This window comes from Halichoerus grypus, chromosome 6, assembly GCF_964656455.1.
Source record: "Halichoerus grypus chromosome 6, mHalGry1.hap1.1, whole genome shotgun sequence".
Taxonomy (NCBI): domain Eukaryota; kingdom Metazoa; phylum Chordata; class Mammalia; order Carnivora; family Phocidae; genus Halichoerus; species Halichoerus grypus.
The window spans coordinates 39,473,873-39,485,845 of NC_135717.1; the positions used below are offsets into that span (position 1 = coordinate 39,473,873).

At 64.5% G+C, this 11,973-nt stretch overlaps 1 protein-coding gene across 5 annotated transcripts; it reads right to left on the bottom strand.

Moving 5' to 3' along the window:
- Positions 1–177: 177 nt before the first annotated feature.
- TELO2 (telomere maintenance 2) lies at positions 178–11,540 on the bottom strand. 5 transcript variants are annotated; one of them, XM_078075003.1, is made up of 21 exons: positions 11,293–11,540; positions 9,940–10,275; positions 8,940–9,217; positions 7,766–7,834; positions 7,418–7,565; positions 7,022–7,124; positions 6,736–6,804; positions 6,394–6,535; positions 6,174–6,310; positions 5,676–5,761; positions 5,358–5,444; positions 5,005–5,093; positions 4,735–4,826; positions 4,519–4,635; positions 4,337–4,408; positions 3,071–3,235; positions 2,599–2,690; positions 2,147–2,246; positions 1,955–2,019; positions 1,588–1,703; positions 178–543 (listed from the first exon to the last, which is right to left on the bottom strand). In XM_078075003.1, the coding sequence occupies exons 2-21, from the start codon at positions 10,272–10,274 to the stop codon at positions 437–439; spliced, it is 2,469 nt and encodes an 822-aa protein (XP_077931129.1). In that variant the 5' UTR covers position 10,275; positions 11,293–11,540; the 3' UTR covers positions 178–436. The 5 variants fall into 5 exon arrangements, with proteins under 5 accessions (XP_077931129.1, XP_035939246.2, XP_077931128.1 ...); XM_036083353.2 differs by having other exon boundaries at positions 11,289–11,539; XM_078075002.1 differs by lacking the exon at positions 11,293–11,540 and adding an exon at positions 10,934–11,034.
- Between the last annotated feature and the right edge of the window lie 433 nt (positions 11,541–11,973).

An 11,973-nucleotide genomic window follows, 5' to 3' on the forward strand; every position in this document is an offset into this window, starting at 1 on the left:
TCTGTCCCCAGCTCCTGCGGGGAGGGGCCGGCCTCAGGCCATGTCAGGGCAGGGAGGGGGACCTTGGGCTCTCCCACCCCCAGCTCCTTCCACAGCTGCCAACACCTGTGCCCCTTCGGAGGGCCCATCGAGGCACTGTAGACCCTGCCTGAGCAGTGAGAGCCACGAGGCGTGGGCTTGAGTACCTGCAGCTCCTTTTTATTCTTCCTTTTTATGGTTTTTTAAAGTCTGCATTCAGGTGAGGAAGGGGCTTGGGGACAGGCTAAGAATCAGCCCGCAGGGGCCCCAGCGGCTCCCTCCCTCCTCGGGACCCCTGGGCCATGTTCAGGTGGCCCTGTCCACAGGGGCAGCACCGGAGGCCCTCGCATGGACCGCTGGCGGAGCCCTCGGGCCAGCCGGACTAGCCCCAGCGGGGCAGGGCCTTCTTGGGCAGGGACTAAGGAGACGACAGCGGGACGAGTGTGTCTCTGAGCTTCTCCAGAAGCAGGAGCGCTTTCACCGCCAGCACCCTGCAGTCCTCATCGGGGTCCTGCTCCGCCACATCTGCCAGGCCCAGAGAAAGCGGGACGTCAGCAGTGCCACCCGGCCGCGCAGGCCAGCCCTCCGCGGTTTCCTGTCAGGGAAGTCTTCCTGCACGAGCCCCCGTGGGGCCCAGCGTGTCCTGGCTGCCCCCCCCCCCCGAGATAGCAGCACCTCAGACCCCAGCAAAGGCCTTTACCCCATTCCTGCATGGGGCAATGCCCCGCTCCCCTTGGGGCGATGGTGGCAGGAGGCAGGGGGACCCATCCTGGGACTCAGGACGCTGCATGCCTGCAGCATGAGGCCCTGAGCCGTCCCGACACATGTGATCAGAGAAAGCCACACTGAAGGGCGCTCTGCAAACCGACCAACACGACGAAAGGGTCCCTGCCTGGAGCCCGGGTCCCACAGAAAGGAAAGACAAAGGCCGTCATCAGACCTCTGGGCCTCCGAGCGTGGCAGCACATCAGACCATAGAGTCCCAGCCATGAGCCCCGAGAGTGGAAAGGTGTGCGCTCGCTCTGGGCAACTCAAGTGCCTATAGGTGGGAGGTCACGCTGGCTCCAGCAGACTTTTCAAAAAACCTTGACGGGGGGCAAAGTTTGTCAAAATGCTAATCGGCAGGGGCGCCTGGGTGGCTCAGTCATTGGGCGTCTGCCTTCGGCTCAGGTCGTGATCCCAGGGTCCTGGGATCGAGTCCCACATCGGGCTCCCTGCTTGGCGGGGAGCCTGCTTCTCCCTCTCCCTCTCTCTCTGCCTGCCTGTCTGCCTACTGATGTAAAGTCTTTAAAAAAAAAAATTGCTAATCAGCGAACCTGCTGAGGTTACACGGTGCTCGCTGTATGGCTCTTGTAACCTTACTGCCGATTTGGAATTTTCCAGAACAAATACAGCCCTCATCTCCCACGTTAGGGCACCTTCTCTTGGGTCCCCCTGCAGAACCTCCACAAAGTGACCCGACAACAGCCAGGTCCCCACCGCCCCATGCCCTGATGGCTGTGGGGACCCTCCAGGCTGCACCAGCCTCCCCTCCCGCCTTGCCAACATGGCTGGGGGCCCGGTGCTCACCCGCCAGCCAGGGCCGGGCTTCCAGCAGCTCATCAGGCAGGTCGGCCAGCAGTCGCTCGGCCGGAACGCTGAGCAGGACAGAGGAGACTGCGGACAGCAGGCCCCGGCGCACATAGCTGACAAAGGAGGCCAGAAGTCTGAGTCCTGATGGAGCCCCAGGCCAGGAAGACCCCACTTCTCCTCGGGGTACAGCAGACACACAGGCAACCAAAGCATGCTCGACCCCACCCTGCCCCTTCCTGCTTAGGAAGTGCCAAGCCAACCTAGGAGCCGCCCCCCACCTCCTGCTGTCCACGTCACAGCAGGATTTGGAACCCCGTCTCTGTGTCCACATGGGACCACTGCCCTCAGCCCCACGGCCACTCACGCGTCACCATGGAAGCGAAGGGTCCACACAAACTCCAAGAGGGCCTTGCCCATGGCCACAGCTACCTGAAACCACAGAGACCAGTGGGCAGGGGTCCTGGCACCCAGAAGCGGTCTCCACCTTGGAGCCTGTGCTTGGGTCCAAGGTGAGGCCCTCTGTGGGGACAGCCACCAGCTACCACCTCCCCCTCACCGTGGTGTTCACAGCCAGGTACATCAGGGCCCCTAAGGTGTGGACCAATCTCCCAAGAACCAGTTGGTCCTCTCCCAAAAGATCAAAGGTCACCAGAGGCCTAAAACAGAGAATCCAGTGAACGTGCAGGCTGGGCACTCGGAGCTGGCTCCCAAGCCCCTGGGCCACTGAGGGACACCCGGGGCCCCGGACGCCCCTCCTCACTGCCCGTCCCCATGCGTGACCCAGAGTCACGAGGGGAAGGCGTTGGACAGACAGATGCAGAGCGGGCGGAGCGCCGAGGCACCACAGTGCGGCTCCAACCCCACCGGCCAGAGCCCGTCATCTGTGAGATGGTGGCACCTGACACCCCCACATCGCCTGCCCAACCCAGGTCATGACCCTGCTGCAGGACCGCAGACTCCATGCTGGGAAGCCTCCTGTCCGCGAGGGCATGCAGGCCTCCCGCTCACCTGTCAAAGTGCCGAATGAGGGGGAAGAAGAAGTAGCCAGCCACCAAGTTGAATTCGTTGGGGCCAGCGTCCGGCCCCCACCTGGGAGAGTGCTGCAAACACACGGTGCTCAAGGTGCCATGCCCCCCCCAGGCAGGACTCCCACTGTGGGCACCATCCCGTGCGCCGTGGGGCGCGAACAGCTCCCGGCCCCCGTGACAGCCCCGAGTGGACCCCGATGACCCAGCACACGATGACCCAGCACACGCCAGGTCCGTTCCTGCTGATGCAGGATTCCTCAGGCTGTTTTTACGCCCACGTCTGCAGTCCCGTTTTAAAACCACTTCACTCTGATACCCTACAGCACGTGTCCCTCGCTCAGTTTGTACCCAAAATTCCCTTCACAGAACGCCCCCAAGCAGGCAGCCCCTAGAGACCACCGACCACTCAGCACCCACTCAGGTCCGAGGACCTGAGCCAGGTCCCAGCTGACCTGAGAGAACCGCCGGGTCTTGCTTCTGATCCGCTCCTGCACGACCGCCCGCCAGGCGGGAGCCTGGGTGCTGCTGGGCTGGGAGGCGGGACTCGGGGAGCCACACTGGGGAGCCTTGGGGAGGCGCCCAGGCCGAGACAGCTCCTGGGCAGCCAGAGTCAGGACCTAGAGGAGACCCAGGGCAGCTGTCGTTGCTCTAGGGAAGGATGGCATTTTCCAAAATTCAAGGTAAACTGAGTGCCCTGGAGCCCTTCACCCCACCGGCGCCATCAGCCCACAGGTGGTGCCGGAGGACGTTCTGGGGACCACGCAGAACATCAGTTCCCAGTACCCCAGCGTCACCGCACTTGTGTGGGTGACAGGAGGGAAAGCTGGACGGCCCCCTGGCAACAGCCCAGCGGCCTGGCTCCTGCGCCCAGAGCCCCTTCTATTCCAGAACCTCGTCCAATCTGACGCCCAGACACCTGGGAAAAGGGAAGAAGCTCTGGCTCAGGCTGTGCACGGGTGGGCCCCGGGACGCGTGCGGGACGCCCTGGCACAGTCAAGGCCACAGACGGCAGCCTGATGCTGCAGGCACCCGCCCGGGCAGTGCGTGCCAAGGGTCATTCCTTTGAGGTCACATGACACAGTCAAGGACCAAATGCCACTGAGCGGCAAGTACGGAGACAGTGACCCTGTTCGGTGCCGTGACCGTGGTGAGTGCACAGCTCAGTGGCAGCAAGTTCACCTCAACTGGCCATCACCAGCATCATCTCTAGAACCCCTCCGTCTTCCCAAACAGGAGCTCCGTCCCCGTGAAACACGCCCTCCCCACCATCCACTTCCTGTCTGATTTTGACCCCAAACCTCGTGGAGGCAGAGCCCTACACCACCCTCCTCTCGGGACCGGCTTTTCCACTGAGCAGTGTCTGGTAGCTTCCGCCACATGGTGGCAGGTGTTAGAACGTCCTTTCTTCATAAGGCTGAGTAAGGTTCCATTGTGTGGACAGGACGCATTTTGCTCACCTTAAGATGGGAAGTCGTATTGCATAGGAATTCTATCTCAATAAAGCTTTTGTCTAAGGTAAAGGATGCACGCAGCCTCCATTGAATCCCATGTGCTGTCAAGACAACCCCAGATGGGTGCCGGTCCCAGCCTCTCAGGTCCAGCAAGGGACCTGGGGAGGCCTCTGGTCCTGGCCACGTAGCTTTTGGCAAGTACGCGTTTCCCTCCCCTCATGAGGGCACCTGGGCCTGACGAGTGGACAGAGGGCCCCAGGCACTCACGTCCAGGATGTCCATGCGCTGCCGGAGGCTGAAGTTGAGGGCGTAGAATTGTGAGGTCAGATACTCTGCGACCTGAGCCGGGCACACGAAAGGCCGCTGTGGGCCACCACCAAGGGCTAGGGCCCCCGTGCAGACACTGCCTCGTGGCAGGACCGCAGCACCACCCCACCCCTGGGACTCACCGGGGCCGGGTCTGTGACCACGACAGCCACCAGGGCTCGCTGGCGCAGCCCCTCAAACCCCACCACGCTCGTCTTCTCCTCCAGGTGCAAGAGCACCTTGGCCAGCTCCACGCTCACCTGCACACAGGGGTCAGCGTGCCTCAGCCCCCCACCTGCCCTCCGCCTCCCCACCCCAGCCGCGCGGGCCTCCCAGGCAGACACATAGCCCTCCCTCACCTCACGGGCGGCAGCCGGGCTCCTGACAATCAGCCCCTCGAGGGCTCGCAGGGCTGCCTCCCAGCGCTCCCAGTCCTCGGATGAGGTCAGGGCTACACAGAACAGACGGGCCCATGCTGGTCCTTAGCCCTGACCTCGTGTGAGGCAAAGCTGACGGCCAGGGTCTGGGCGCTGGGCGGAGGCAGGCGAGTCCCAGGCCACGGGCAGTTCCCGGGGCTCAGCCACCCCAGGGCAGGCGTTGGTGGGGCTCCCGCCGGGGAAGAGACCCACCTTCCACGCAGTCCCGGACATAGGCAGGCGCCTTCCCACTCTTCAGCTCTTGGTCCCCCGACATGTCATAGGGGACAAGCTCATCGTCACTGGGGAAGCAGCAGAGACCCGCGGGGCCAGCCCATCACCCAGGAGCAGGCAACAGGCAGGCCGTGCTCCTGAGCCACCGGCATTAACCCCAAGTCCCCGAAGCCTCAGGAACAGCAGACTTTTCCTATTAGGGTGCTTGAGGAGAGCGGCGCTGCAAAGCTGACCCGCGACCTCCGCACAGCGCAGGCCGTCTGCTCCCACGCTCACATGCACGGGGCTCTGCTCCCCCACGTCTGCGGCTTCCATCTGAGACCAGCCCCTACCTGTCCAGGTCAGAGCCCAAGCCCTCCGGCTGGGCCTGGGGGACACCACCGTCCGTGCTCCCTCTGTCAGGGGTCTCTACAGCCGGGCTTTGGAGAACAAAGAAGGAGCCTTTCGAGGAGGTCCCACACAAGCTTCTGGCCCTGGAAGCCACCTTCCCTGGGAAGTGCTCTCCCTGTCCCCACCCCGCGCTTCTTCGCTTATGTCTCAGCTACTGGAGTCCAGGAGAACAAGGTAACAAGGTAATGCGCGTGCGGGAACGGGCCCTGTCCGGCAACCACGCCCAGAGCTCGGGGACCACGGGGCATGGAGACCCTCACCTTGCCTCCGCCTCCGAGGGGCTGTCAGCCACAGGCGGGGGCGCCGCCAGGGCCAGCAGCTCGCGGCTCAGCTCATCCTCTTCGTACTGCAACGCACAGAGGCTGGAGCCGGCGGGGGCAGGCCCGCGGCCCCTGCTGCCTCCAGCACAGCCCACGACTCTGCGAGTCTATGCAGGGCAGCGGGCAGCGCTGGGTGTGCAAGGCCGGGGGAGCCCACCCTCCCGAGGGACCAGAATCCCACGAGGACATCCTGGGGGGCTCCACAGGTGGAGGGGAGGGGACGCCTGTCCAGCATGCAGCCTGAGTCCTGTCCAGAGGGAACGCTTGCGGACGCCCCAGGGAATCCGCCTGGGGGCTACACCCCCGCCCCTCAAGGTGCGGCCCTCAGCGGGGCCCCCAGGCCCTGTTCCACACCAGCATGCAGGGGCTGTGGCCTGGACCCGGGAAGGCGTGGTGACATTGGGGCGGGGCAACACTGAGGGTGCCACCCTCGTTCACCTGGAACCTCAAGGGAGGCCCGTCAGGGTGGATCCGGGTGCTGGCTACTCCGGCCACAATCATGCCCAGGCGGCGCACAGCGGGCAGGCTGCTGTCCAGACGAGTCTTCACTCCCGCCATGAGGCTAGCCAGCAGCTCTGGAAGCCCCGACAGCCGCACACTGAGCGCCGGTGGCGTGTGGGGACAGGCATGGGGCTGGGGCAGGGGCCCGCCTGCTCACCGTCCCGGCTGTCCCGGAGCTCCGCGTCCTGCAGGTGCGCCAGGCAGATGAGCAGGGCCGAGCTGACGTAGCGTTGCTGCGGCAGAGGCGTGTGGCGGACGGCACTGGGGCTGCCCCACGTCTCCAGGAGCTCCTTCAGCGCCTGGCGGGCAGCGCGGCCGGTCACACGGCCCCGCCTGCCTCCCTGCACGGCGCCGCTGACCTGGCCGGCACCCTCACCCACTGCCAGCCCGGGAGAGGCTCTAGCCGGCACCCTCTGCTCCAGGCAGGGGCCTCCTCCCTTCCCTTCCCAGCAGAAGGTGGTCCTAGCACACCAGGGGTGGAGGGCCCGGCCACGCTTACCTGTCTGAGGAGCGGGCGCCGCTGGCTGTCCATGGCCAGGTACCCCAGCAGGCTCTGTAGCATGGGCGTCTGTGACAGAGGCCGGGCATCCAGTCACTGCCGACCAGGCAGACACCAGCTGCCCACATGACGGGCCGAGGACCGTCTGCCCAGGGGTCCCGGAGCAGAGGCTGGTCTGGACTGAGGGTCAGCAGCGTTTCCTGGGCAACCGAGCTCAGCTCCAGACGCTACGGTCACTTCTGGGCCCTGGGGTGGCCCTCAGCCCACCCCCTTACCCCAGTCTCACCGAGTATCGATACTGTAGGAACAGAATTTTTCGGGTCATCACAAACTGGGCCTTCTTACTCTTCAACACCAGGTTCCCCAGGAGCCGCGAGAGAACGTCGGGCCTGCGAGGCACAGGCGGGGGCAGAGGGCAGAGCGTGAACTCCAGACGTCCCCCGCTCCGCGCTAAGCACTGGGAGCCCGGGGCCCACACCCCAGCTCTGAGTCACACCTGATGCTCCCTCCTCCCAGGGACAGCCCAGCACGTCCACACTAGCAGACGTCCCTCCCCTGCTCTGGCCGCGTCTAGTCGGGGGTGACAAAGGAGCACGGCCTCCCCGCGTGAGCTCACAGCACGTACGAGGGATGGGAGACTTGCTGTCCCTGGAGGCCCGCCTCCTGCCCCCTGGCTCCTTACCCCGAGGCGGCCTCCACCAGTCCCGTTAGCAGAGCCTCCATGGCCCGGTCGGGCACACACTCCACCAGGTGCCAGCACACACGCCGCCAGAGGCAGCTGCCCTGGGTGAGCACCGTCAGCCGCGGCACCAGCACGCCCAAGATCTCCTCTGAGGGGAAGACACAGAGGCCCTGAACTCGGGGCCGTGCGGCACCCAGTGTCTACAGCCCATGGGTCCGCCGGGCCCAGGCGAGGGGCCCAGGCTCCACAAGGGAACTGCGCTGCCCGCCCCCGCCCGGGACGGCCGCAGGAAGGGCGGGGAGACGTCCGCAAAGGACTGCGGCTCCTCCCGGGACAGGGAACACTCACTCTGTCTCCCGTGGACACAGGCCTTCCCGAGCACCTGAGACAGGAAGGAGACGGAGCAGTCCCAGCCACCTGGGACGGGAAGGAAAGCGGGATCTCAAAGCAGGGCAGCTGTAAGTCCATGAGACACCTGACTAGGTGGGAACAGACCTCACGTCTGTATGGGCATCTCTGCCTTGTAAAAACACCGTTTCTCTCCGTCTAGTTCCAACTGAAACCTCAGTAGCACTGTCTCGGGCTGGAAGCACCCACCGTAATTTCACACTCCGCCTGCTTAATCGCCCGTGATGATCCCATGGAGTATGGCCCAGTGTCGCGGCATGGGGCGGAGGCGGCACCGAGGGGCAGGCCAGGGCAGTGAGCCCCATGGGGCATGTCTGAGCCGCCCGCAGGGAGGAAACGGGGCATGGGGAGAGGGGAGGACGGGCCCACCAGCCCCACGATGGCGGTGCCCACCACGAGAGAGTCCAGACGTGCACAAAAGGAAACGGAGTATCTGCCACCTAAAGAGGGGCGTCTGAGCTCCTACAAAGACGAACCGGATACAGCCGCCCAACAGAAGCAGACGTGATCTAGATTTGCTCTGGACACATTCAGAACATGCTGGAGGCTTCTCAAGCACAGAGCAGGAGGAGGGGCGGCCTGGCTGAGCAGACGCTGGCGCGCCTCGCCTCACCCTGGCCCCCTGACCCTCTGCAGTGGTGGGGCCTCCCTCGTGGGGCGGGCACAGGGACGATGTGAGCACACGTGTGAAGGGCACCCACTCCACAGCCTCAGCGAGACCCTGTGTGCGCCCCATGATGGGAGAGCAGAGGGTGGCGCAGACACCAGGGCCCCAACCACAGCAGACTGAGTGATATGGTCTCTAAGATGCTCCGTGAAGGCCCCGGCCATGAGCAGCCCCATCTGCATGGCTTCACCGACGGGTCCAACCAGGAGCTAAAGGAATCAAGGTCAGCTCCATCTTCAAGGTCAATAGCCAAGAAGTGGGTGAAGCTCAGCGTGCAGGTCACTACCACCCCATGCAGGAGACAACATCTGACCTGCCAACAGCATCACCCAGAGAATCCCAAGCGCCCCGAGGCCATGAAAAGCCCGGACGGAGGGAGGGAGGGAGGAAGGGACGGGATGGTGGCCAGAGAAAATGGCTGGAAGGACAGTGTGCAGGGGCCCGCACCTCGGAGAGAGTCCACCCCCGCCTGCAGCACCCGCATGATCTCCTCCCCGAGCAGAGGGAAGTAATTCTGGGGGAGGAATGCCTCCAGGTTCTCCCGCTGCAGACGGTTGCCTAGGTGGTCGGGCAAGCCCACCACCTTGGTGAGGAGCGTCTCCTGGAGCAGGCGGAAGGCCGGCTCCGTCAGCTGCCGAGACTGGCCCTCCATCACCGCGGCCATCCTGCCCGCGCTCAGGAACCTGGCCAGCAGCTGCGCCATCTTCATCAGACGGAAGCTCGGGCTGAAGCAAGAGCAGGTGTGAAGGGCAGAGCCGTGAGCCCCCACCCTCGGCGTCCCCAGCCCAAAGGAAGAGCAAGTAATCCCACAGCTTAATCGGCACCTGACAACGAGTATCTAAATCCCACTGCCAGACAGCCAGTCCCTGGTGGGGCCCAGAGCAGCTTCCCCACCATGGAGTCACTGGACGCTGCCACTCTCCTCTCCCGATCCATGCCGACTCTGCTGAAACCCAGCTGCGCCACAGCCGGGAGGCCACATGGCAGGACTGTCTTGTGCTCTGACACTGAGTCCGGGAACCACCTTGAGCAAGGTGTCCCCACAAGTGTGCTGCGGGACCCAGGGAGGGGCCTCCCTGTGGAGCTGAGAGCCACGGAGTGAAGCAAAGGGCCCCACGAGGATGGCAATGCCCACTGCCTACCGATGTCACCCCAATCTGGAGCCAACCCACTGGCTAAGCCACCGGGATGGGAATGCTCCCGCTCCCTCCCTTCGCCAGCGCGGCAGGACCTAGGGCAAGGGCCTCTTCACTGCAAAGGAGATCAACACAGACTGCCTCAACTTTGCAGGCGCTTTGCAGGTGCTCTGCCAGGTGCACGCTCTTTTCTCTCACCTTTCAGGACACCACATTCTCACACAAGCTGGAGAACCTGCTGGTTCACAATCCTTCAGGCCACACTCGTGTTTCGGACATTACAAGTGACCCCATCATCAGACCCCACTCACCCGGCAGCACCCTCGATGGACTCCATCAGCACCAGGAAGGCTTGGTCAGCAGGGCCCTCCAGGAAAAAGCTGGCCCACAGGTCCTCCAGCTGGCCGTCGGGCAGAAGCTCCAGCCAGCCTGGGCTCAGCCTGCCCACTAGACATCGGAGAACGGCGGAAAAGTGCATCCTGGCAAACTCCTCCTGCTCCCCAGGAAGGGCTGGGTTCTCTGCTCCACTGAGATACCGCCTCAGGGCCCCCAGGGTGGAAAGGAGGCAGCCGCCATCCTCAGAAGAGGAAAGGGTGTGAAGTGCTTCCCGGACGGTGAGCGTGACTGCAGACTGCGCTGGATCCATCCTGGAGGCCACAGGACAAGCACGTGAGAAGTCCACGGAGCCCTTGGCACCCATGCGGGCCCGGTCTTAGAACCCCCACCCTCTGGCCCCTCTTGTTAAGCTTCTGGGGACCCCAGTCTCTCCTCACCCCTGCTGTTGTCCAGCAGTATCCCCCCCTCCAGCATCTACCAAGAGTCTGTTCACAGCTTGGTACCCTCTACCATAGGGCACTGTGCCCCAGGGTCAGAAGTGGGGTGCTATTGGCATCTAGTGAGTGGGTGGTAGAAGCAAGGCATGCTGGTAAATGTCCTCTATGTGCAGGGCAGCGCCCACAGCAGAGGCTTATCCAAACCTAGATGTCAGCAGTGCTGGGGCTTGGAGACCCTGGACTACAGGCGTGCGATCACTTCTAACTCCCTGAGGCATCACCCATCTGCCAAACTCCCTTCTCTCCCAGAAACCAAAATCATCTGTGCTCATATTGGGGGTCAGGTGCCCCTGCAGGGTTGAGTACCATTAGGTAGGCACCTATCACCAGTGCACCCAGCCACTAAATAAGGCTGCATCAGGGGCCCAAGAAGAATCCCCACAGCCGCCTCCCCACCCAGCCGGGTCTACGCGGGCTCGGATGCGCAGGCCGGATAACACGCCAGCGACCAACCCATCCCACGCTTCCTTGCCCAGCGTGCGCAGGGAGTCCACATGGTGGCGCGGCGGGCAGAGGCCTCGTGGGGCGGGCAGGGGACCTCGGGTGACGGGAGGGGGGTCTCCGGGGCGGGCGGAGGTCTGGAGACGGGAGACAGGAGAGGGTCTCGGGGCGAGCGGGGGTCTTGGGGGACGGGAGAGGGTCTGTGGGACCGGCGGAGGTCTGGGGACGAGAGGGTCTCGGGGCGGGCGGGGGTCTCGGGGGACGGGCAGAGGACCTCGGGGGATGGGAGGGGGTCTCCGGGGCGGGCGGAGGTCTGGGGACGGGAGGGGTTTCGGGGCGCGCACGGGCCTGGGGACCGACGGGGGGGGTCTCGGGGAGGCGCGCACCCACTCGGTCCCGGAGTCTCCCCGGCGCGCTCACGGGCAGCCCCGCCGCTACCACCCCTCCGCCGATTCGCCCCGGCCGCCGAGGCCCAGCTCCGCACGCGGTTCGCGGACTAGAGCGTGAGACCGCGGAGCACGAGCTCCCCGCGCGTTGGCAGAGCTGCCGCTGAATTTTTCGAGTCTGTGGGGCCGGACCCCGCGGGCAGATCGCGACGAATCTGCCGCGAAGCCCGGGACCCGAAAGAGGTGTGGGGCGGGCGGCCGATCTGCGCCTGCGCCGAGCGGGGGCGTGACCCTGGGTGGGTGGAGCCCTGGGGTGGGCGGGGCCGACAGGGGTAGGCGCAGCACCGTTCCACGCGGGGTCGCCAGCCGCAAGTGGCCGTGAAAATTGGCCGAAATCCAGTTCCTTGGTGGCCACTTTCCAAGGGCTGCTCTTAACCCTGGCGCATATGCGGTGGGCAGCGTCGGGGGTGATCTGGGAAGACCTCAGGGAGGTGCCGGTTCCGCCTCGACTACCCTTGCGAGGAACTCTGGGAAGCATGCATTAGCTCAGCATGCACTCATTAAATGCCTGCTGCGTACAGCAAGCACTCCTCCAGGGCGGATAGTGAAGCCGATCAAGTCTCGGCTCACAAATCAGGGGCACAAATGAAGTACAGGAGCGAGAGGTCCGATGGCAAAGAGTGAT

Bases quoted from the DNA above. Each gene is read 5' to 3' on its own strand.
- TELO2 (XM_078075003.1), bottom strand. From the start codon at position 10,274: ATGGATCCAGCGCAGTCTGCAGTCACGCTCACCGTCCGGGAAGCACTT. The intron at 9,218-9,939 runs GTGAGTGGGGTC...CTCTTGCTTCAG, and splicing joins TCCATCGAGGGTGCTGCCGG to CCCGAGCTTCCGTCTGATGA. The intron at 3,236-4,336 runs GTGAGTGCCTGG...GGTCTCCTCTAG, and splicing joins AGCGCATGGACATCCTGGAC to GTCCTGACTCTGGCTGCCCA.